We start from the raw sequence: 24,011 nt of genomic DNA, 5'->3' as shown, positions 1-24,011 counted from the left end.
TTCGGCAACGCCGAGAGGGGCCTCCCCTAGTGATTAGCCAGATCCGCCCTTTTTGTTGTTTGTCTTGTGCCGTTAATTTGTCTCAAGTGTCTTAACTTGTATCTATTGTACATATTTGTATATAAATCTCCAGTCATTGCCTTTTTCATCCCTGCGGCTCTATTCATCGAGAGACCGTCTCTGACGGGGCACCGCTGGTGCGAAGAGCTTCAGTCTTCGAGTTGAAACCAACCCGTCTCTGGCGGGGCACCGCTGGTGCAATAAGGAAGACGGAAGAACCTGTGGATCTTTACTCCCATGGTCCATAGGCTGCAGCTTGGCGGTAGTGTTTGGGGGCAGGAACAAAACCTCTACAGCGCTCAAGTGTGCGTTGACGTGATGCGCACTGCAGTTGTCAAGCAACATCAGCACCTTGCGCTTCTTACGGACCATCTACCGCTCTACGCCGTGACGCCGTTCAAGGACGGCGCAACACGAGACCGGCGTGCCATGCGATGCAGTGAAGCAACCTTTCGCTCCGCAGGAGAGCAGACGACGCCACGAAAGGACGCCGTCAGCCGAATTTTGCTCTTATTTTCGCGGAAAAAATCGCCTCAAGGACCCAAAAATGTGTTGATTGGCAGATTATTTTTCGGTTGGTATTAAATCTATTCGTTATATCCGCTGACGCGCTCTTATTTACTTCGTTAAAACCGGACCCAAAATGTATTGAATATGCAAAAATGGGAATGGGAAATTGAAATCCCTTCGCTATAACCGCTATTTCGCTATAAGTGGCTTCGTTATAAACGGGCTAGACTGTATATCACGCTATAGTTCCATATGAGGCAGCGGGTCTTCTGGTTGTAAAGAATAAAGTTGGCCTGGTAATGATGACGATGAAAGCACGGCGTATGTCGTTGTGATGCGTACTGCAAACATCTCAGTAGTTTTTCTTTGTGGTCGTGGATGTGCGCAAGTTTCTCGCATTATTTCAAAAACTCAGGCTTTTTCAAGAACCTTTATCACAGCAAAGTCAACGTACCAGCTGCCAGAAATGCAGAGGTCTTGCTAACAGAAAACTAGTGCGCTGGAAAGCTAGCGCTAACGTCCAGAAAGCCTAAACTACCTGGGGTCATACTGCAGCAATATCAGGCGATGAAAAAGTTTTTAATTTCCATAATAATTTGTTAAGCACCCAGGAGTATTTGTGCGCTAAGGTATCCTACATGGACACTCAGCAATTATCGTCATTCACAAACTTCAGTTAGCCACAAATAGTACTTTTCTTAAAAATCTACCAACTTTTAACACCTCTTGCAGTCTAGGAATGTGTAGTGACGAAATACTGGGTGTTATGGCTTTTTCGTTGCTCTGGTATTACTGGGTTAAAAACGCCAACGGAGACAAACAGGTACTCACGCTTGTTCGCGTTAAAGACAATTGCGCCCGCATATTTTGGCTGGTTATGTTAGCTTTCAGCCAGAAATCTACAAGGGTTCCGGAAACACCTTCAGCTGAACCTCACGCACCATTTTATAACAATGTCGGAAGCTTCCTCAGGGATCACCCTCAGCGACCATAAAAAGAGCGAGTCGAGTCCCAAAGGCGACTGGTAGCGAGTCTTCGGATGTGTTTCTCGGACTGCCTTCTCGATGACATCGACGCCTTCTTCGACGTCCTCCCTCGTGAGTGGCCGGGAGATATTGCGCGCTGCCTGCAACCAGTCGTTGATCTCCTTCTCGCTGAAGTCAGCGATGATCTCCGGGTCCTGCTTCCTGAATTCTTGCATCACGCCCTCTTTGGGAGGGTTGAACATGGTCGTGAGGGACGTCCTAAAAAGAAGAATGATACGTAGTGAGCTCGCGCTTCAGAGTATGTCCCTTTTTATTCAGGGGCCCAATAATATTCATAAATCGGCCACTTCTACTGGTTACTGACTGAAGGAGGCGAAACTGGACAACGTTGCAGTAAGTAGGATGCAGAAAAGCGTGATTCATGAACAAGGACGCCAACGCTGAGATAAGTTATGTCGTCCTCTTGTGAACTGTGTGCACCAACGATTGAGCGAGTTCCATAGATGTTTTGCAAATCAGCCTTTCTCTTCAAGCTTAGCAAAGCATAATGCGTCTAACGGTGATAAAATGTGGCCACACTCTCCCAAGGATATCGTACAGTGGTGAGCAGCCTTGTCTAGAGCGCCCTGGCGGTGCACTTCCTTGCAAACAAGTCCAGATTTTGTGGCAGCCTCTAGGGTCCAGCTGCAACGCTTGCACGGAAGTAGCGCCAGATAGCCTCGTAAACAAAGCAGACACGAAAACTTTGCCCTGTAATGAGGGGCTGCTCTCTAATTTCGGTTTTTGTTACCAAGTGCGCACTGCTCAAGCGCTCTAGACAAGGCTGCTCACCACTGTACGTCACCTCCTTCATTTTGTGTGAAAGTTGGTGGGTGCGAGTCCCTCGTGTTACGGTCGCCCGCAGTTCCATGTGATGAAGACCTGAAGGCTGCTGAAGGTCGAATACCGCGCAATAGTGCTGCACCTACCTGTAGGCCCACGGTTCGACGGTGATGAGGTCAACGCCCTTGTCGACGCATTCTCTGCGGAATGCGTCCATTATGGAGACCACGGCATGTTTGGATATGCAATACGGTGCCAACATGGGCAGCGTGAAATGGCCTGCGAAAGGAGTTTAAGAGGTGTTTAGGAGGGGCAAAGTAGAACAAATTCTATTAAGTGCAAGTAAACGAGGTGTTATCTCTTCACATGCAGCCACCCAGAAGAGACAGTAGGCCGTAGTAGTGAGCCCCATCCTTAATATTGGTTACTGATAAGATTACCTCTACACAATTTTAAAAAATAGGCCTTTTGACTGAGCTTAGAAGAGCGCTTTCTTCAGCATAGCATTGTCAGTTACTTCGGAGGAGCCTGCAATATGACGGTTACGAAAAGCAGGTTTTCGGAGCTCTGTAACTGATAAATTCGCCCGCTCCGTTGAAGGTGACTTATAAACGACGGGATGGCCCCGCCGTCACGAAAACAAACATAAAGTTAAACGGTTTGCTTCCTCCAAGACCAGCTGTGTATGGTACCATCTTCTCAGCACTCAATGCCCAACCGAGGAGACGAGCAAGGAGGCGAGCTGCCGTTTCCTTACTCGGGCCATTTTTGCCATTTCGCATCTACTTTGCGCGGCTTCCGGGGGGTATATACTGCTGGAAAGAAATAAACGGCGATATAATCATTGTAATTAAAATTTTCTGCAAGCGACAATGCGTACATTTTTTTTAACAGTATAGCTTAAAGTGATGATTATAAGGAAGTGGGCAGTGTGGCGAGATGGGGGTCCAGTAGGTATTTACGAAGGAAAGTGCGTAATAGTCCTTCTGTTGGACAAATACAAGTTATCTCTCTCACAATCATCAGTGAACTAAATGCCTTAGTTACTCACTGGTACCACAATCGAACCACTGGAACCTAGTTTTGGTCATGCGGGAGGAACGGGGTGCGATCGCCAGTGCCGCCGGGTATCGAGTAGTGATAGAACGAGTGCAAGTTTTCCTCTGGCCCGGTGTTTGGCTTCGCCCGGGTGAAATGCTTGGAAAACGGAAAACGGAGATGGGATCTGTGACCCCATCTTGTTTGGTTTATGGTTTATGGTGTTTTAACGTCCCAAAGCGACTCAGGCTATAAGCGACGCCGTAGTGAAGGCTCCGAAAATTTCGACTACCTGGGGTTCTTTGACGCGCACTGACATCGCACAGTGCACGGGCCTCTAGAATTTCGCCTCCATCGAAATTCGACCGCCGAGGCCGGAATTGAACCCGCGTCTTACGGGTGAGCAACCGAGCGCCATAACCACTGAGACACCGTGGCGGCTGTCCGCATCTTGTGTAGTCTTCAAAAATAACTGTGCCCTTGTGGGCCGAAAACTCAGTTTCATCATTTGCTAACTGTAACGCTCAATCGTTACGTACACCACATTTAGCTGCGACGCGCACAATCTGGCGGCCTGCGACTTCTCAGAACGTACGCACTCGCCTTGTTCACAAGCTCCCATGACGTATGGACGCTCACAGATACCCCGCTCACCACCTGTGCCGCTCAACGTCTCGTGATCCCCTCGGTCGGATGACACGAAACAAATGAAATAAACGCACGAAGACGCTTCCACAGATGACACTGTGCTCGCTGGAAAGCTGCGCGCCTAATCTTGCGACGGCATGCAAATGAGTACCAAGGAAGGCGGCAGTAGTCGTTGACGTCGTAAGTTCCTCAGAGGATCGTATACGACAACACTTAAGCGAATTCAGGGAACGTGCTGTCGAAGCATCTCCTGGTCAGCACAGGTTGCTGCATATTCACGGTAACCTGCTGCGGTAAGGCAGGATTTCTAAAACGTAAAAGCCCCAAGACTGGCTTCGAGAGACGGGAGGGCAGTTCACCATATCAACAAGTGCTTCTCACCGAGATCGCAAACTCTGGTGCGCTGTATGCATACATGTTTAGGGATACATTTTGAGCTTAAGGGATATTTTATTCCTGCTTTTACAACTATAAAGAGTAGACGGACAACGATTGTGAGCAATACAAATTCGTCGCTAATAACCACTAGCAAAATCTTTGGAACATTTTAATGCACCTCACCAAAGCCAATCTTGCTTGAAATACTTTAGGCGCTCACGCTGGCGAATGTATTTCGGAGGCCGTGATGAATAACAGCAAGAATGTGGACTCCGCTATGCAAGAAAAGAAAGCACTTACTGCCATAAAGATGCAAAGTAGGGCGCGATTATTCCGATGATTCTTTGTCCGGTTTCTTTTCCTTTCTGTTGCATGTGAGCCGCAGTATCCGTACTGCGTTGCGATGTATCAGGGACATCAGTACATTCAGAGAGCGCTCAGCACAGGGAATAAAAGTGGACCGTATCTGCGTTAATTTTTAATTATTGATCTTGCCGTCCATGTCGCAGTCTCTATCTTGAACATTGTAGTCATTAATCCCGTTTTCAAATCTTGCAGCACTACAAGTGTAATTTTGAGAAAATCCTTAGATTGGATTAGCTTCTGTAATCAATGCAGTGTAATGAATACATTGACTTGATTGATTACAACCCCTCATGACAATCTGACGTCCTGCTAAACCACCCAGAAAGTACCGATCTTTATCTCCTTATTTCGTGTCCGCTGACCCTAACATACTTTGTTGTTCCAGGAGTTACTTCACATTTTGCCAGAAGTTATTGGTTATTGCACACAATTAACAGGAACCGCTGACGGAAACGCAGATTCTACTGTTTAGCTTATTTAAATGACCAAGAACGCCAAATTTGGAACTTTGTTATGTAAAGGAGTATAAACATCAAATATCTGTGGGTTCCGTGATTTTTTCTTCGTCGTGATGGGGGAGACACTAGTATATACGGGTCACCACTGGGCATTTCGCCACGATCAGTAAATAATTTATTAATAAATTTTTTCTCTTAGACAGTTACGATTTGGGTTTCACCAACCTAAAGACGGCTTTCACGTCAAAGTTGCTGCTGATAAGCAGACCCCGTTGCTTGATAAGCTTCGGTAAAGCCGGTTCTTCTTGTGCAATGAGCAAAAACATACTTTTGCTCGAAGGCCCATTTGCAAACACTCGACACAGGTTTCTAAGTAAACATTGTCAGTACACTAACTTTTAAAATTATGATGGCAACCTTGAAAATAAGATGTACAAATTAACAGAAATCTCCTTTCTGTTAGCTCTTTCCAAGTTGGGAATGCGTTATGGCGAGCTCCTCTGGGATGAGTCACATGGAGAGGAAGTCGTAGCGCCATCAGGCGGCGCCCACTAAAACCTCCTCCCCGCAGTGTAAGCCACTGCCCCAACAGATAGCGCGCAACGGCAGCGCCTCCCGCTCGTCTTAACTAAGGGTGAGGTCTTAGCCTCATAATTGTGATGATGGTGATACCATGGACAAAAATAATTACCTAGGGGGCTGGCTATCGCGACCACTCTGCCTTGGTTCTTCTTGAGAAGGGGCAGGAACTTCTTGATAACTCGCATGGACCCGAATACGTTGACGTCAAAGATCTTGGATAAGGTGTCCATTGTACACCACTCCAGGAGGCCGCCGCTTCCGATCCCAGCGTTTGGTACTACTGCCCAAAGCACTGCATTCATGAAAATAACACAAGGTAACAAAAATGGCAGGCCTTTGCATTGCTGAAGCCAATGCTGATGCTAAAATATACAAAGCAGCCGACTTACGCTAAAGCAGACATGAACGTTGCCTGCTTTTTTTTTGTTTAAGTCTCTGCCACTTTCACAACTTCTGTAATTCCTCCCTTTACGGTACGCTGCAAATGTCTAAACACTTTAAGACCTACAGGTATCCCGACTTTTCTATGCGAAATTTGAGCTTGCACAAATAAGCTGTGAGCTTAGCTGTGAGGAGCATTTTACGGCACGCGTATAATTGCGGAACACACTGTACAGTACAGTGCAGTACAATATAACAAGACTCACTCGATTCTGTGAATGACAATTCTTGCACTGTGAAAAACTTCCAAATGCAGCTCGGTATTTAAAACAAGGCAAACGAAAATAATAACAGCATTATAAATTGAAAACGCCACGCATAATATTCAGTACAGTAGTCTCCAGCTGACTGGTTTTAGCGAGTAAACTTCTCAGTTTCCTTGGTACTTTGCTAAGCAGTATTAGCAGACAGCATGTTGTGCTACTCTTTTGCGAGTTTATCAGCTCGAAATGGCCCACCTTATAGAACTGACGATTGTTTTCTATTTTAGCTGTTTTAATAAAAAAACTGACATTCAGTTCCTTGTTCGAACAACTTGCGAAGCCGCGGTAGTTGTTGCATTTTTTGCTGGAATAACATGGTACTTTGTGAATAATTGAAGGGTAGGGGTGGCAACGTATTGATACGCTTTCTAAAGGTCTTAAAGCTTTTTTTATTACGCAGCCTTTCTGCATTACATTTAGTAACAGATGCCCATACAAAGCGGTAGCAATTAGGTTTTGACGAGAAAAGGCCTTTTTAATCAACATCAAAATGCGCAAGAGGAAAAAAATGGCAATTGCGAGAAACTATAGCTACCACTCGAGATCCATGGTACAGAGAGGTCAGGAAGGAGGTAAGGTTCTTGATAGCACAAAATAAGCTTAATAAGGACTTATTGCGAAGGTTCAGTTTCGTTAGTCAACATTTCGACAAGCGCACCAGAAGAAGACGAGTCCTCTTGTCGAAATGTTCGCTAAGAAAACTGAGGCTTCCCCCTTGACTTTTGTTCACTTTTCCAGGTTATATATATATATATATATATATATATATATATATATATATATATATATATATATATATATATATATATATATATATTGCAACGAAATCAATGTCAGCATGCAACGACATTGTATCATAAAATACAGGGATCGGGAATAGAGGGTTGGACCAGTATGTGGGCCGTGAGTCAAGTGCGTTTAACAGTTCGCACATTCACCTCTTTTGCCCAGGTGCTCTTTGACGGCGTCCAACGCACCGTCGACCTCCGCTTGCTTGGTGACGTCCAGCTGCAAGACCTTTACGTTGTTTAGTCGCCTGAGCTCTTCTGCTCCTTTGCATTTGGCGTCGCGACAGCCGGCGAAGACGAGGAATCCTTCCCGAGACAACCGCTTGGTCAGCCTGTGACCGAAGCCCTGACCGCAACCTGCATAACCATGGGACCACACCCGCCGCTGAAAGGCCATCACTGACGCACCATATATGGAATGCCGGCTTTTAAGGGCTAGACAGCAAACAAACCTACTGATAGTTTCCATAAGGCGAGTCACATAATTTCATATAATTCCGTGGGAATTATGTGGAGTCAGTACTAAGTGTAAGGAGCCGATACGTACAATATGGAAGGCGCGTATGGAATGTTACGGACTCCATATGAAGTCATGCACATGTTTTGGAAGTTCAATGGAAATTTTCTGGATAGCTCATGGGCACCATACAGAAAACCTAAGGTTGTCCTTATATTTTCTATTTCATATAGACTTCATATTCGTACACTTCGATGCGAGCGACTCGGTTTCGATTGGTTTGGTTTATTCGGGTTTAACGTCCAAAAGCAACTCATGCTATGAGAGACGCCGTAGTGGAGGGCTCCGGAAATTTCGACCACCTGGGGTTCTTTAACGTGCACTGGCATTGCACAGTGCACGGGCCTCTAGAATTTCGCCTCCATCGAAATTCGGCCGCCGCGGCCGGGATCGAACCGCATCTTCGGCCCAGCAGCCGAGCGCCGTAACCACTGAGCCACCGACTCGTATGGTACGATTCAGCAGGGAAGGAACAGCTTCCACAAGCTTTCACATTCTGTGAAATTATTCTCGTTGATAACATGTAGTCGCATGAACTGTTTCCCTTTTTTCCCTTTCTTTTCTAGCTACCATATTTTACAACGCAATATACAATACGCACGGCCCGTTTCTGCATGCAAAAAAAAAAACACTCCATGCGGGAGAGGCTTTACTGCTTTGACATCAAGCCGCTGCCGCTTACCCCTGAAACAGGTTCAAATTGCGCGCGAAATGGGGCGCTGAGCGGAGAGCCATCTCGTGACGTCTAGAGAAAACAGACTACATGTCTGCGGAGCTGGCTATAATGTCCCCACCTGGCTTAGCGCCAGAAGCCTGAAAGGGACAGGTGTTGCCGTCATTGCGCATTCTTCGGCGAATAGACCGTCGCTTTCGTCATAAGCGTCGATGCGCGCTCAAGGAGCAGCGACTTGATATAGGTGAATTCCGTAATCTACTACTTATCTTTGCGAAAGCTGCATCAATGCGAAACCAGACGACGGCGCCGAGTGATTTTTACCTCGAGTAAAACGGTCTCGAAGTCAACATGTTTCTCAAGTCCAGAGAAGGTTAAATTGCGCCAACAGGACGTCGACGTGACGGCATACGTTATGTTGTAATCAGTTCTTTACTCTCTCGACCTCGCCTTGTTTTCTCAGTTTGAAGTTAAAACTTCGGAGATTTTATACAGGATATTTTAGCGCCTGCTTCGCACAGCGTACTACTCGAACAATAGACGATGAAATTTCCATGGACCGCCAGCATCAACAGGTTGTCCAGGCAGAACTCTCAGATTCGGGAGTTTTCCGTCCTTAATTTTAAAGCTTTAAGAACGTGAGATGTCAAAAACCAAAGTTCTGAAATGTTTTGCGATGATGCTCTCGTTAGTTTCGTGAGACGTATTGATTAGATTTCATTATTTTTCCAAAAAGGTTTAGTAACAACTGCACAACTACAAAGAACATTCAACTTCTCCAATTTTTAAGTCGGCCTTATCATAGGTTAACGATGCGGCCACCTTCTTTTCGACACAGAGTGAAACTCATTTCCGACTCATATTGAAAGAAAAATGACATAAACCCTTGCGTGGTATTGTCTCACTTGCCCTGCCGCCTTCAGATAGTCTTAAGGCTGATAAACATACCAGCGCACTCCTACTAATTTAATTCACCTGGCCGTGTTCACCCGGGCGTTTTATGACGAAACTGCACACTGAAAGGGTATTACATCATTTAAATGTCGACAATCACGGCCGCAAATAATCCAGTCGTGTGGCAGTTTTCGCATAAATTGGCACGCGCACATGTGGCCCGGTCAGACATGTTTACTACAAAGGGAGACAAACAGATACGTGATAAGCAACGCAACACAAGCTGTCGCCAGTAGTTATCGGTCGCGATAAAAAGGCAACCCATAATTAAGCATGCACGTTAGCTGTTCTAGCTTGTAAATCAGCAAAGCAACCAACGAACTGAAAAAATAAAGTTTTTACAAATAAATGGGTGTCCGTGCCCTTCATCGGCTCTCTTCTCTTCTTTCAAACTTCGAGTCCTTTCACTATCCTTGCATGGGAATAGCACCACATTGGGATGTTCTCCTAAAAAAAGTAACCTACTAGACATGTGCGTAGTCATCCTGCCCTTCGCTTCAACCTTCCCTCTGTTTATTATAACTATATCAGTCTATATGAGAGCAAAAATAGAGTAAGCTGGCCTCCGGCGCACACCCTTTTAGGGGCACGATATGCTGCTCAAGTCCCGGAGTAAATTTCGACCAATAAAAATAAGGAATGCTTACACTTGGCAACGGAGGCATATTAACACTGCGAAGCACAGTAACTTGATGCAGTTAGCAATGGGACTAGGCTTTCAAACTCGACACCGGAAATTTTGAGGTTAGCACATCATGAAACCTCAGTTAAAATCTTTGTGTCTTCTAGAACTCAGCGGTTTTTGAAGACGGAATTTGGTTTCCCTTGCCAGCCGTAAGTTTGCGGTATTTTTAGTGGCGGAAATCTACTCCGGGGCTTAGGCAGCATACCCTGGTTCTAAAAAGAAGCTCTCACTCCCTTTTTACACCTATTACAGGCTAATTTGTGATTAGAGTGCACATGCCAAACCACTTACCAGTGATCAGCACAGCCTTGCCGTCTCCTGGCACCATTTTCACAAAGGCCCACTTCCAAACGAGCCGAGATAGGAAGTAGGAGAGCCCAAGTGTCACCGACAGCGATCCTATCATCAGCGAGGCCTGACGTAACGGCAGCAGGTAGTCCCAAAGTTGCCAGAACATCAGGAGGAACGCAAAAAAGAGTACCCACGAAGTTCTCATTGTGTTGGATGAGTGTTTTAACGCATTAAGGGGCAGATGAAACTACACTCGACGGGCGCGCTCCTGTGGATCCAGCCCTTGGAGACCGTCCAGCTCCCGGCAAAGCAGACTGCAGCGTAGCGACTCGTGTCAGGTTCTTAGGCGAGGCTTTCATGGGCGAGTGTTGCATTGCTTAAGCGGCTTGTCGAGCTCGCGTTGTGTAACCACAGCGCCGATTCGCATACTAACACTGACGAAGGGGACGCCGAGTGCTTGGAAAAAAATCTGAATTTTTTTCAATAACCGGCTGTCCGAATAGATCAGAAGTTAGAAAAAGTAGAATGCAGAGTAGAAGGGACAACGGCACCCAAAAAAAAAAAACAAAAAACTCAGGACGTAGTAAAAAGTTCCAATGACGACAAAAACAATTTGGTGATGATGCCGAGACATTTCTAATGAGGAATATAAATTACCACATCGACGATTTCGATGCATACACAGATAGTAACAAGACGTTAATACTAGAACTGTGTGAGCAGCGCTACCTTGATAATGTAAAGAGAGAACTTAAATGTGAAACACTAATCATATAGGAATTCCTGAACAAGCTGGACAATGCTTAGGGGAATCCTGCAAGGTGGACTAGGTTTGTAGCAAAGGAGTAATTACTCATTGGCATCCACCCAAGCACAGCCATGTGGCTACTAAAGAAAGTAGGAACAGGCTGTTGACCTTTTATTACAGCCTAATGTCGCTCAGAATCTATGGCAAGCTCCTATTAACGAAAATCGTCGAACAGGCTAAGTACGTATTCGGAAGGGTTCATAAACGTGTTAGTTTGTAGATGGGACAAACTCTCAGAAGAAAAATGCAGGGGAACGCAAATTTACAGTGTGAACAAATAGCGCTAACAGCGCAGGCGTACTATAAAAAATTGAGGTTATAATGAGTTATAACAAATCACTTGTTAGAAAATGAAAGGAGTAAATGTGGCAAACCTGCAAATATAACCAGATAATAAAGTTGAAATTGCCTAAAAAAGGTTAAGAAGTACAACAAAGAACTAAGGCTTGGTTGTGCGTTATCACTGCTGGTGTTCATGGTTTATCTGATAAATATGTTGGCAAGGTTAAAAAAGGCAAACTAGGTTATAATTTGTCGTAGTAATTAAGCGGAACGGTCGTTGAGCAGCGGCTCCCGGGAGGGTTTAATATATGCTTTCGGTCTTGTATAATTAGCTGGCAGCCAAAATAATTTATGCTATGATTAATATTTGTAAAGACGATTTTTAATGAGACGCTTTATAGGCCCTAAATTTAGATCTCATAAGTCAGATTATAAGTTCAACAATTCCTCTGATGAGATGTTTATTAATTCGGTCTTGTATAATTAGCTTGCAGCCAAAATATTTTATGTTATGCTTAATATTTGTAAAGACGATTGTCAATGAGACGTTTTATAGGCTCTAAATTTAGCGCTCATAAGTCAGGTTGTAAGTTCAACGATTCCACTGATGAGATTCTTATTAAGCAACCCAGGATGACAGAATACAGGTACCTCGGGTTACCGTTAAAAGAAGGTGAGATGTGCGCGGAAAAACACGAACAAGCTACTAGGAAGAATAGGTGGAGAGACGCCGTGATACGAGGCATAGAGTGTTATGGAGGTATAACAGGTAGGAAGCACTGAGAGGTATTTGAAAAGGAATAATGGTGCCAGAGATTACTTTTGGACATTCCGTTTCGTCAATAAAGCCAGAAGTTGAATCGAGGCTAGAAATAAATCAGAGAGCGGTTGGCTGATGTCCTCACGGTAAAACCACAAATTATATAGGTAGCACTGGAGGACATGGGCTGGGCATTGCTTTAAGCGCCGGAGGTAGTACAGCTTAATATATGTGTCCAGAACGCCTGAGGAAAATTTACGCTGGCTTGTGGAGAGCTAATGTGTTTCAGTATTTGAACAGAAAGAGCACTGATTCAAAGTAGCGGAAAAGTACCCGACAACTGAAGAGCAGCAAACAACCGGTCAAAAAATGCAGAGGATGGGAGGTGGAATAATTCAGTGCGAAAAAAGTTGGCATTGGCTTAGCTCTGCTATGCCAGGATATACGTAGCGTAGAGCAGTGACGTCACGTGGCTCTGCGCCGGCGGCAGCAGCGGCAGCCAACGTTAATGGAACTAGTTCCATGAACGTTGGCGACAGCGGCGAGCGTGCGCGGCGAGGCGCGCCAGCTGTGCGCAGTGACGTCACTTGCTCCTCGCGCATGCGCAGTATGGTCGACGGAGGGAGCACACGAAACGGCGAGACTGTGGACAATGTAGCTCACGCTACAAAAGCAGACTCTATAGACATAAGAAAACCAGAAAGTGCTAAACAATAGTAATATTAGTAAGTGTTCATAGAGATTGTTGAAAGCAAAGCAGGAAGGAATCATTGTAGGGTAATTCAAGAGCAAGCGCCGTGCTGTTTGAAGCGATATCAGGGAGTCTTGGAATGCCAAGCCACAAAAAGAAATTTAACCATGAAAATGACACACGAACAGTGTGTAGTAAATCTGTAGAAACGATTCATGTTTCGCTAGCATGTGGCAGTATCCATCCAAATTTCGACGCTGGCAAAGTCACTATTCTCGATTTCCTGCATGGTTTAGAGATAACGAAGACAGTGCTAATTAAACAGTGGTAGACGTTAGCAAAAATCGATTTGAAGATTGTTGGCTGAAAAGCAGGGTAAAATTGTGAACATAGAAATAAGTAATTCAAAATTAACATAGCGTAGAAGGGACCAGAATAAGTGCTCAACAAAGAAAGAATTTTCAGGTATAACCTTTAGGTTTGACCGATTGGGTGATTCGTTTATTATTTTTAATGCCTCGTGTTTGTGCGCTGTTTCGCTCCCATGAAGAGGAGAGTTTCTGCATTTTTTTCAGCGCACTGTATCATATGCAGAGGCGGGCAAATGCCTTCATTTTCGCCATTCCTCCCCCACTTTCACCAATAAATTATTGGCCCTTCATAGATAACAAGAAAGCATTTGACTCGGTCTGCAGGCATTACGCAATCAACTGGTAGATGGCTCCCATGCAAAAATACCGGAAGTTATCTATAACGGCTACGGATGCACAGCCAACACAGTTTTCTATGAATTGAGCAATAAAATTCCAATAAGGAAGGGTGTCCGGCAGGGAGACACGATCTCGCCAATGCTATTCACCGCCTGTTCATAGGAGGTACTCCAAGGCCGGAATTATGAACAACTGGGGATATGATTTAATGGAGAATATCTTAGTAACCTGCTATCCGCTGATGAAATTTCATTGCTAACTTACTCAGGAGATTAACTGCAAAGCTATGACCAATTAGTTAGACAGACAGAGCAGAACAGTGGGTCTAAAAATTAATACGCAGAAAACCAAAGCAACGCGAACTGTCTCGCAAGGGAACAGCCGTTTACAGTTGGTAGCGAGGCACTGGAAGTAGTAAGAGAATGCGTCTACTTATGCAGGTAGTTACGGCAGATCCGGATCATGAGAAAGAAATAAATAGAAGAATAAGAATGGGGTGGAGCACATATGGCAGGTACTCGCATGAATGGCAGGTTACCAAAATCCCTCAAGAGAAAAGAACACAACAGCTGTATCTTACCGGTACTCACCTATGAGGCAGAAACGTAGCAGCTGACGACAATGGTTCAACTTAAATTGAGTGCAACGCAGCGAGCTATGGGAAGAAAATGATAGATGTAGTATTAAGAGACAGGAAAAAAGCAGAGCGGGTTTAATGTCATCCTAGTCGAAATCGCGAAGAAGAAATGGGCTTTGGTAGAGAGAGAGGAAGACGAACGGAAAAGCAGGGTGGTTAACTACAGTACGATACAACTTCAGAAAACAGTAGTTGTTAACGCTGGGCTACGATCCGCGGCTTCCCTAGCCAATCACGAAGTGCGGCGTCCCAGTAGGGTTCTCTCCCCCTGAAAAATTGGCGCGGCTGTCCCTCAAGTTCAACAGGAAAAAAAATTGCAATAACATGTACACGAAGAAGGGCGAGATATGCTTCGTCCTCTGTAGAGTGGGAGTCGTCTACAAGATTCCTCTGTCGAGCGGAAAAAGCTAAATCGGACAGACGTGAAAGTGCAACTACAGATTGTGAGAGCACCGGGCGGAAGTCGAGTCGCTTGTAACGCGTGGCTTCCCGGCTGAACACTTCACCCGCTGCCCTAGCCCTGCGCGACATCATGCACTCCTACGTTCGGGAACACTCGTGTATTGTTCAGTTTCAGGCAACAGAGCGGTAGGTAAATTTTCGAGGCGAAAGCCTTTAATGGCTTATCGTTGTCCGTCTGTCCGCCAGTGAAAACGGTCCCACTATAGCTGTCAGTCATCCTGATGACGTTAGTGAGTGAGTGAGTGAGTGAGTGAGTGAGTGAGTGAGTGAGTGAGTGAGTGAGTGAGTGAGTGAGTGAGTGAGTGAGTGAGTGAGTGAGTGAGTGAGTGAGTGAGTGAGTGAGTGAGTGAGTGAGTGAGTGAGTGAGTGAGTGAGTGAGTGAGTGAGTGAGACAGTGAGTGAGGTATTGAGTGGGAGAGGCAGTAAGTGAGTGAGTGAGTGAGGAGGGAGTCAGCGAGTGAGGAAAGAGTTTGCGAGTGAGTGAGGAGATAGTGTGTGTGTGTGACTGTGAGCTATAGTGTCTGTTTGTGAGTGAGTGTCTTAGTAAGTGGTTCTAAGTGAGCGAATGTGTGTATATGTGTGCGAAAGTCAATGAGTGAGTGTGTGTTTGGGAGTGAGTGAGAGAGAGGAGTGATTGAGTGACTTAGGAGTGAGTGAGCGCGTGTGTGTGTGTGGGTGAGTGTGTGTGTGCAACCAAGTGGCACCATTCCACCGCACCATACAATGTAACTCAGCAACAACGCATGCGTGTAAGCAGTTGTTGTTGCGACTAAGAGCAGGATGAAAACAGGGGAAGCAACGGGCCTGCAGACTGGGAGCCTTGAAGAGAAGTTTATTGGACTCATTATTCATACAAAGGGACCATAGTCCCTCACAAAGACAAAAACAATAAGGCAGCGACTAGTGTCGCTCGGTACAAACAAGCTATGAAACAAGTACACGACGGCGACTGCTGTCGCCGTTCACACAAAATCATTTACAGCACAGTATGTTCAAAGGGTCCAAGCACGCTCACTAAATACGATGAACGCGCACCGACACCGCGCACCACACACTCAATACGGCAGGAGCCGCACCGTCACGCGGCCCCCGCTGGCGGCGATGAAACGGGTGCTCCACCGCCGCAGGAACTCGTCTTCTGGGAGGATCGCATGATCTAAATACGCCTGTTTAGATCATGGGAGCCACCAGACTGACCACCGCTGCTACGTGCAGATAGGAGAGAGTGAAAAGCAGCCCCAAGTGCCCCCTTATGAATGCCCGTGTACAAACAGCCGAATTGGACCAATGAGTGCTACCATTGGTACACAGATTGTGAACCACCTAGTTGACGTACAACATCTCGAGTGGTAACAAATGATTCAGCGTGTTATGGAGCATAAAATTACCAATCGTATCAAAGCTTAGCATATTATAGGGATTCGTACCGATGTCCTTTAATCTCCAAAACCATAATTTATTGACTCTTCAGACGTCAATTACGACCATGCTACTTGCCGTAGGAGATTCCAAGTTCTGTCAAACGACTCGTCTCCTTATACTGTATACGTTGGCATGAAAATAATCCGTGCAAAGCAAAAAAACAAGCAAACAAAAACAGCTAACGCTTGATCATACGCTGCCTCGGCGTCTAGCAATTTTTTACGTGTGGCTGGCGGATCTAACTGCTCGAAACGTGGCTGTGGATACTCTGCATAGTTGTGGCAGTTTAGGTATTTTATTGCTAGGACATATACAAATGGTCACGTCATGGTTTATTTCTTTCGCTACTTAATTATTGCGGGAACGTTCGGGACGTGGAAAATGCCTACTTTTTTCTTCCAGGGTAAAATTGAAAGCCGCTCAGTCCATTTCTTAAAGACTATTCTTGGACATATATACATCTCCATCATGTGAGGAGTATGCCGAAACGTCTCCTCTCTGGGCTATTGCCAATTGGTTTCGCTGCCGCTTCCGCTGGTCTAGCGCCACGTGCACACAGCAGCCCGGCGAGCCATGTGTCGATACACAGGAAGCATTGACTGGAAAGGTCTATCTCCTGTACTTCGAGATTGTGGAATGAATTTGCACTCTGACTGCAGCACCAGCAAGCACTGAGAAGCGTGACAGTAGCATCAGCCACAACGCGCTCAAGCCGGCTGGCGCCGACGAGCACTAAAGTGGCGACAAGAAGCTCGTACGAAACTGCCGTGCGAATGATTTATTGGCAATTCTTGCGAAAAAGACCGTATTAGAAAGCTCAGCCGATTTTTCTTTTTCTTTTCAGAGTCAGGCAGGTATCGTCATGGGAGATGAAGGCGGCGGAGCACGTTGCTTGAAGAACACGCTCAACGTCGCAGCGAAGGCGATCGGTTCATGTCAAGAGCATGCTGAATGCAGTAACGGTGCACATTCCACAAAGAGGTGGACAACCAGACTTCTGTGCGTTCGTGAGGAACAGAAAAGACTTGGACGACGCGCGGCTGTCACTGCAGGCCCAGATCAGAAGAGGCCACGCCCGATGCACGAAATCCACTTGGCGTGTGTAGTACGGGAAAGCCAGAGCACCTGCAGTTACAAAAAGAGATGTAAATAAAATGACGCAAGCAGGGAATTCGCGCGCGCACTCTCAGCGCACTCAACCACGGACCCAGCAAACTTATTTTGCACCAAAAAAATTAAGTGCCCCCTGACATTTGCCTTTGTGTTCAGGCGAATTTCGTGGATAGCTGGTGTGCGCGATCGACGCGAGTGACTAGAGGCTTACCCGGTGACAGTGACAAAGGGTAGCGGTGTGTCATTAGGGTACGGTAGGCATGAGTCACGCATGGCCTTTCATCCATCCATATGTTTATGAAACATGAACAGGCGTGGAAATGCAGCGTTCACTATGTACGACTTTCCGCGTACAGTAAGCCGTCAACGACTTCGGGTGAGGAGATTAATGGTGTGGGGTTTGTTTGGGGTTTCTTGGTGCATAAGAGGATTTTGCGGGTCAGGTTGACCTTGAGTGTGGTGGCCGTGCAGGCTGTATGCAACACATTAGGTGAATAAGGGCGATCGTGGATAACGCGACCTCTCAGGACACCCTCACCGCTAGAACTGAGGAGTGGAAATGAGAACTGGAAGTGCCAAAGTCGTATGCTCACTTGCGATAGACACTGAAGGCCTCGACGCGCCGCCTGGCGTCGTTGCTGGCCGGGAACCGAGAGAGATGAAGGCTGCAGCAGGTCTCGAGAGGGGGAGAACCTCGAGGAGACGAAGGCATGGCGGCTGTAAAACAAACAATAAAACAGGGCGGTTAGCAAACGACACATCTCATACCACGCATAACCCATGATCATAGCTCATACATGCATGGTAAACGGAACCCAGACCGAGTCCTTTCAATAGCTAATCAATGAAGCCTAACTGAGCAAACCAAAGTGCCAAAGTCGTATGCTCACTTGGGATAGACACTGAAGGCCTCGACCCGCCGCCTGGCGTCGTTGTTGGCCGGGAACCGGGAGAGATGAAGGCTGCAGCAGGTATCGAGAGGAGGAGAACCTCGAGGAGACGAAGGCATGGCGGCTGTAAAACAAACAATAAAAGAAGGTGGTTAGCGAACGATACATTTCATACCACGCATAACTCATGATCATAGCTCATACTTGGATGGCAAACAGAACCATGACCGAGTCCTTTCAATAGCTAATTAATGAAGCCTAACTGAGCAAACCAAAGTGCCAAAGTCGTATGCTCACTTGGGATAGACACAGAAGGCCTCGACCCGCCGCCGGGCGTCGTTGTTGGCCGGGAACCGGGAGAGATGAAGGCTGCAGCAGGTCTCGAGAGGAGGAGAACCTTGAGGAGAGGAAGGCATGGCGGCTGTAAAACAAACAATAAAAGAAGGTGGTTAGCGAACGATACATTTCATACCACGCATAACTCATGATCATAGCTCATACATGGATGGCAAACAGAACCATGACCGAGTCCTTTCAATAGCTAATCAATTAAGCCTAACTGAGCAAACCAAAGTGCCAAAGTCGTATGCTTACTTGGGATAGACACTGAATGCCTCGACCCGCCGCCTGGCGTCGTTGTTGGCCGGGAACCGGGAGAGATGAAGGCTGCTGCAGGTCTCGAGAGGAGGAGAACCTGGAGGAGACGAAGGCATGGCGGCTGTAAAACAAACAAGAAAAGAAGGTGGTTAGCGAACGATACATTTCAAACCACGCATAACTCATTATCATAGCTCATACTTGGATGGCAAACAGAACCATGACCGAGTCCTTTCAATAGCTAATCAATGAAGCCTAACTGAGCAAACCAAAGTGCCAAAGTCGTATGCTCACTTGGGATAGACACAGAAGGCCTCGACCCGCCGCCGGGCGTCGTTGCTGGCCGGGAACCGGGAGAGATGAAGGCTGCAGTAGGTCTCGAGAGGAGGAGAACCTCGAGGAGAGGAAGGCATGGCAGCTGAAAAAAAAAGGATCAATAAAACAACTCGGTTAGCAAACGACACATCTCATACCACGCATAACTCATCATCATAGCTCATACTTGGATGGCAAACAGAACCGAGAACGAGTCCTATCAATAGCTAATCAATTAGGCCCAACTGAGCAAACCAAGGTGCCAAAGTCGTATGCTCACTTGGGATAGACACAGAAGGCCTCGACCCGCCGTCGGGCGTCGTTGTTGGCCGGGAACCGGGAGAGATGAAGGCTGCAGCAGGTCTCGAGAGGAGGAGAACCTTGAGGAGGAGAAGGCATGGCGGCTGTAAAACAAACAATAAAAGAAGGTGGTTAGCGAACGATACATTTCAAACCACGCATAACTCATGATCATAGCTCATACATGGATGGCAAACAGAACCATGACCGAGTCCTTTCAATAGCTAATCAATGAAGCCTAACTGAGCAAACCAAAGTGCCAAAGTCGTATGCTCACTTGGGATAGACACAGAAGGCCTCGACCCGCCGCCGGGCGTCGTTGCTGGCCGGGAACCGGGAGAGATGAAGGCTGCAGCAGGTCTCGAGAGGAGGAGAACCTCGAGGAGAGGAAGGCATGGCAGCTGAAAAAAAAAAGGATCAATAAAACAACTCGGTTAGCAAACGACACATCTCATACCACGCATAACTCATCATCATAGACCATACATGCATGGCAAACAGAACCGAGAACGAGTCCTATCAATAGCTAATCAATTAGGCCCAACTGAGCAAACCAAGGTGCCAAAGTCGTATGCTCACTTGGGATAGACACTGAAGGCCTCGACGCGCCGCCTGGCGTCGTTGGTGGCCGCGGACAGGGACAGATGAAGGCGGCAGCTCTGTACGCCCCGTCGGCAGCAACTCAGAGCTGGCACACTGGAGCCCTCGCAGCGGCGACGAAGGTTCGGGAACAGCAGGTCACCGCGTCGATTTCCCAGAGGTGCTGGATAAGGACCACCGTTGCGTGGGCGGGAAGCAGCAGTGTGGAAACGGTTGGTTGACATGCCCAGTAGGTCGGCTTCAGGAAGGAGACGACGAAGACCTCTTGCCACGTTACACCACCGACGATTGGAACGTTGTTCTTCCCATATTCCAAGTCGTTGTGCCGCGTCTGTTTTGTACTGTTTTATAATCCTTGCTTCGCGTTTTTCTTCGTAGCACGTTCAACAAGACGTTTTTTTTTTCTTTCTTGTATTTCTTGTTTCATCCAATCTGACAGAATCAACTGATGACAGAAGGAAACACACTGAACATCTCTGCACACTCGAATAGAAAAACTAAGGCTCAGATATGAGCATACAGTTGAAATCCGTACAAAAATAAGGCAAGGAACTGAGAAGCTAAGCCGACAAGTGGAAAGTATTGTGAAGAAGAAAGCGACCTTGCACACCGCAAAAGAGCCGGACTGGCGTCCACCTTGCCTGGTCAAGGAGCCCCCTTGCAAGTATGCAAAAGGTGTTAATTAGCATACACAGGTGATCAGGAATAACTGCACTCGTGAGACTGTGTTTCAATTGCACAGGCGCTGGTAAAGCATAGTTTGCCGCAAATGAGAGAATGAACAATGAATGATCAGGACAACGAAGCAACACCTGTCCTCGCAACACCTAGTTGCGGAAATAAACCTTCAAACCTTCAAACTATGGAAAAATAGGTGTAACAAAGAGATCGGAAGCGGGAGCAGTGTGTGAGGGAACAAACGCGGGTTAATGACAATCTTAGTCGAAATCAAGAGGCAGAAATGGGCTTGGGCAGGGCATGTATTTCGAAGGAAAGATTACTCATGGTCCATAAGGCTAACGGAGGGTATCAGTGGGTGGCAAACAGTTAGGTGGGTGGATGTGATTGAGAAGTGTGTGGCGTTACTGTGGCTACTACTGGTTTGGTTTTGGTTTTGTGGGGTTTAACGTCCCAAAGCGACTAAGGCTATGAGAGACGCCGTAGTGAAGGGCTCCGGAAATTTCGACCACCTGGGGTTCTTTAACGTGCACTGACATCGCACAGTACACGGGCCTCTAGAATTTCTCCTCCAAAGAAATTCTAGCCGCCGCGGCCGGGATCGAACCCGCGTCTTTTGGGTCAGCAGCCGAGCACCATAGCCACTGAGCCACCGCGGCGGCGGTGGCTACTACTGGCAAAGGAGAGAGTGAACAGGAGAAACATGGGAGAGTCCTTCATATTGCAGTGTGTGTAGTCAGGCTGATGACGATGTAAAACCAAACATCTGGACATTCGACCATAGGTTCAAGAACAACGATGAAAGGCGAAATCTATGAAAATTGGAAGGGGAAACAACTTGAGCCCGTAATGATGTGAGCGAGAGGCTTCTAGGAAGGAATGAAGGAAGGAATGAAGGAATGAATGAAGGCAAAAGCAATGCTTGCTTTTTGAAATCTGACTAACTCCAGTGTAGGTGCAATACATATATGAAGTGTGCAAAATCGGTGAAGTGCCGTTAAACTGGAGTGTGTGGACATAAATGAGGACGCTACGTGCAGCTGAACTGGGTTAAAGTATCATAGGTTACTGGTAGCAATACGACTCAGCAGGGCGGAGACAAGCGCGAAAATAAGAATTTAAATTGAACGAAGGGTGAACCGATCAATTGTTATGTGTTCAATCAAGTATTGTAGATTCATAAGAAGCATGTAAGCAGATAAAGCTCTTGTGGGGGGAGTGTAGATGCAATACATGTACGACATTTGTGGATGTGGTGAAGTGCAGGTAAACTCTGGAGCGTGTGGCCGTAAATAAGGGAACTAGCTGCAGCTGAATCGGGCGAAATTAGTGCAACAAGGGTGACTGATAACAATACGACTAAGCAGGACGGAGACCAGCCTGAAAGTAAGAATTTATACTGAACGAAGGGTGAACATGCCAAGTGTTATGTGGGTCAACAACTGCTGTAGATTGATGATAGACTTGTAAGTAGATGGATGGAGAAGGCATACGTGAGGCAGGAGTAGAATATCTTGCGTGGTGCATGGATACCGGACAGGGCCAGAGATCCGATCTCGTACTTAACGAGGCGGCTCCGAGAACCTGAGCCAGCGTACCTGCAAACACAAGTGGGAAGCATGGATGTGAGTATGCTATAGAGTCTTCAGACGGAGACGGTCACGCTGCACCCTTTCCGTACTGTCAGGAGCAAAAGTGGTGTATGCCCTGCCAGCTTCGATTCAGTCGCACTTACCACAGCACTCCTGGTGTCGAGAGAGCTTGACACCATCCATCCACGCATGCACGCCTCCATCCATCCATCCATCCATGCACCCCTTGCGTCGTGCATGGATGCCGGACCAGGGCCACAGATCCGAGCTCAGAGTTCCTGAGTCGGCTCCGTGCTGTCCGGGTCCAAGGGAGACCCCAAGCCGACATATCTGCAAAGATAAAAAAGGAACGTTCGCCACATGCAACCATAGATGGAAACGACTTAACAGCGCGAGCAGACGGGACGGAAGAGAACAGACATATTCTGTGTTCTCTTCCATCCCGTCTGTTAGCGCTGTTCAGTCGTTTCCATCAACATGTACCAACCAGTCCGAGCAAGCAATGGATGTCGTGAGCTGTCCAAAGTCGTCCGAGAGTCACACTGTACACTAGCTGCACTGCCGGAAGTAAACGTGGCTTATGCCACGCGAACTTCGACTGGACTACATCATCGAATCCTCGGCGTTGAACAGCCTTAGGGGGTACCGCTTTCATCTGCAGCCATGCCAGCCTTCTCGTTTCGATAAGTCGAGGTCCGGCTTACCGAAAACGCAGAAAACGACGCTGCGATGCAGTGCAGTCAAAGCATCCGACAGTACAGCGTTTGTGACTGGAGGCAGAGGGTGCACGACCCGCGACCGCCATATCGGGCCAGATGTCACCGCGGGCCGAAAGCACCAGTGCCGTTGGTTCAAGGATGAAAATGCTGGAGTTCGCATATCTGCAAAGAATAAAAAAGACGTGACAGACACGCAAGCATATCGCAGTTGCACTTATACTCACCATGGCAGCAGAGTGAGCGCGACCGCAGCCTTGTGCCGCGGGGCTGAAGCAAAAAAAGCGAACCCACCTTGGCTGCAGCGGAAACACGATGTGCCGCAGACCGAAGGCAGCGTCCGTTCTTCCGAGTTGCCTGGTCGGAGCTGGCGAATTTCCGAACGCCGTGTACGGTCACAAGCCACATGTCGCGCAAGAGAATATACGCGCGTGGGCGTTCGGCTTGCACGACATAGTGGCTTGGTCGCAACGCCGTTCGGAACGAGTTCTTGTGCGTGACGAAAACGACAGTGAGCTCGCATACATAAACCCCCTTGAGGCAGCGAGAAAAGGGGCGGCGCGCGTAAGTTTTCTCGCCGGCTCAATACCTACAGCTGACCTGCCTAGTGTGAGCTAAGCCTAAAGCTGTATACGCGCCACAAATCCTACAGCTCACCACGCTTCCGTCACGCACAAGAAACCCGATGGAGACAGCCCATGAAACCTCTCCTTTACATGCTGCGTGCTGCTTGCTTACTATTAGCCAATGCTCGCGGAAACAACGCGAGTGTAGTACCTTAAATTCGCTCTAACAGCACACAGCAGGTTTCACGGACACGTCCCCTTCGCCGCGAGGCTTAGCCCCGCACTCACCTTCGATGCCGGCGGCCTGGCTCGGTGGTATATTCCTCGGCAGTCGTCAGTCGGTCGTGAGTGCAACGGCTCCTACGAGTCTACGCTGGGCGGTGAAGACGACACCAACCCACCGGCAACGGGC

The 24,011-nt window shown here is 47.2% G+C and overlaps 2 protein-coding genes and 1 pseudogene across 5 annotated transcripts; all 3 read right to left on the bottom strand.

Moving 5' to 3' along the window:
* Window positions 1-1,469: 1,469 nt before the first annotated feature.
* LOC149330578 (retinol dehydrogenase 7-like) lies at window positions 1,470-10,665 on the bottom strand (annotated as a pseudogene). The gene is made up of 5 exons (XR_016285440.1): window positions 10,461-10,665; window positions 7,491-7,697; window positions 5,958-6,140; window positions 2,525-2,657; window positions 1,470-1,814 (listed from the first exon to the last, which is right to left on the bottom strand). The product of XR_016285440.1 is annotated as a retinol dehydrogenase 7-like (transcript).
* Window positions 10,666-16,995: 6,330 nt separating this feature from the next.
* On the bottom strand, window positions 16,996-18,950 carry LOC149330577 (uncharacterized). 3 transcript variants are annotated; one of them, XM_089559891.1, is made up of 5 exons: window positions 18,830-18,950; window positions 18,533-18,656; window positions 18,236-18,359; window positions 17,939-18,062; window positions 16,996-17,357 (listed from the first exon to the last, which is right to left on the bottom strand). In XM_089559891.1, exons 1-5 carry the CDS (start codon window positions 18,946-18,948, stop codon window positions 17,276-17,278), a joined length of 573 nt encoding a protein of 190 aa, XP_089416017.1. In that variant the 5' UTR covers window positions 18,949-18,950; the 3' UTR covers window positions 16,996-17,275. The 3 variants fall into 3 exon arrangements, with proteins under 3 accessions (XP_089416017.1, XP_089416019.1, XP_089416018.1); XM_089559893.1 differs by having other exon boundaries at window positions 18,533-18,632; XM_089559892.1 differs by lacking the exon at window positions 18,533-18,656.
* A 172-nt stretch (window positions 18,951-19,122) lies between these two features.
* LOC149330576 (uncharacterized) lies at window positions 19,123-20,848 on the bottom strand. Its single transcript, XM_089559454.1, has 4 exons — window positions 20,027-20,848; window positions 19,725-19,848; window positions 19,428-19,551; window positions 19,123-19,250 (listed from the first exon to the last, which is right to left on the bottom strand). The coding sequence occupies exons 1-4, from the start codon at window positions 20,269-20,271 to the stop codon at window positions 19,123-19,125; spliced, it is 621 nt and encodes a 206-aa protein (XP_089415580.1). The 5' UTR covers window positions 20,272-20,848.
* Between the last annotated feature and the right edge of the window lie 3,163 nt (window positions 20,849-24,011).

Source organism: Amblyomma mixtum, chromosome 9 (assembly GCF_055824585.1).
Source record: "Amblyomma mixtum isolate Tamu chromosome 9, ASM5582458v1, whole genome shotgun sequence".
NCBI classification, from domain to species: Eukaryota; Metazoa; Arthropoda; class Arachnida; order Ixodida; family Ixodidae; genus Amblyomma; species Amblyomma mixtum.
The sequence above is the reverse complement of the archived record's forward strand: the minus strand, read 5'-3'. Positions and strand labels throughout refer to the sequence as shown.

Coding starts and splice junctions, on each gene's coding strand:
- LOC149330577 (XM_089559891.1), bottom strand. CDS start 18,948: ATGCCTTCGTCTCCTCCAGGTTCTCCTCCTCTCGAGACCTGCAGCAGC. Junction 18,657..18,829: donor GCATTCAGTGTCTATCCCAA/GTAAGCATACGA, acceptor TTTGTTTTACAG/CCGCCATGCCTTCCTCTCCT. Junction 18,360..18,532: donor GCCTTCTGTGTCTATCCCAA/GTGAGCATACGA, acceptor TTTGTTTTACAG/CCGCCATGCCTTCGTCTCCT.
- LOC149330576 (XM_089559454.1), bottom strand. CDS start 20,271: ATGTCAACCAACCGTTTCCACACTGCTGCTTCCCGCCCACGCAACGGT. Junction 19,552..19,724: donor GCCTTCTGTGTCTATCCCAA/GTGAGCATACGA, acceptor TTTGTTTTACAG/CCGCCATGCCTTCTCCTCCT. Junction 19,251..19,427: donor GCCTTCTGTGTCTATCCCAA/GTGAGCATACGA, acceptor TTTTTTTTTCAG/CTGCCATGCCTTCCTCTCCT.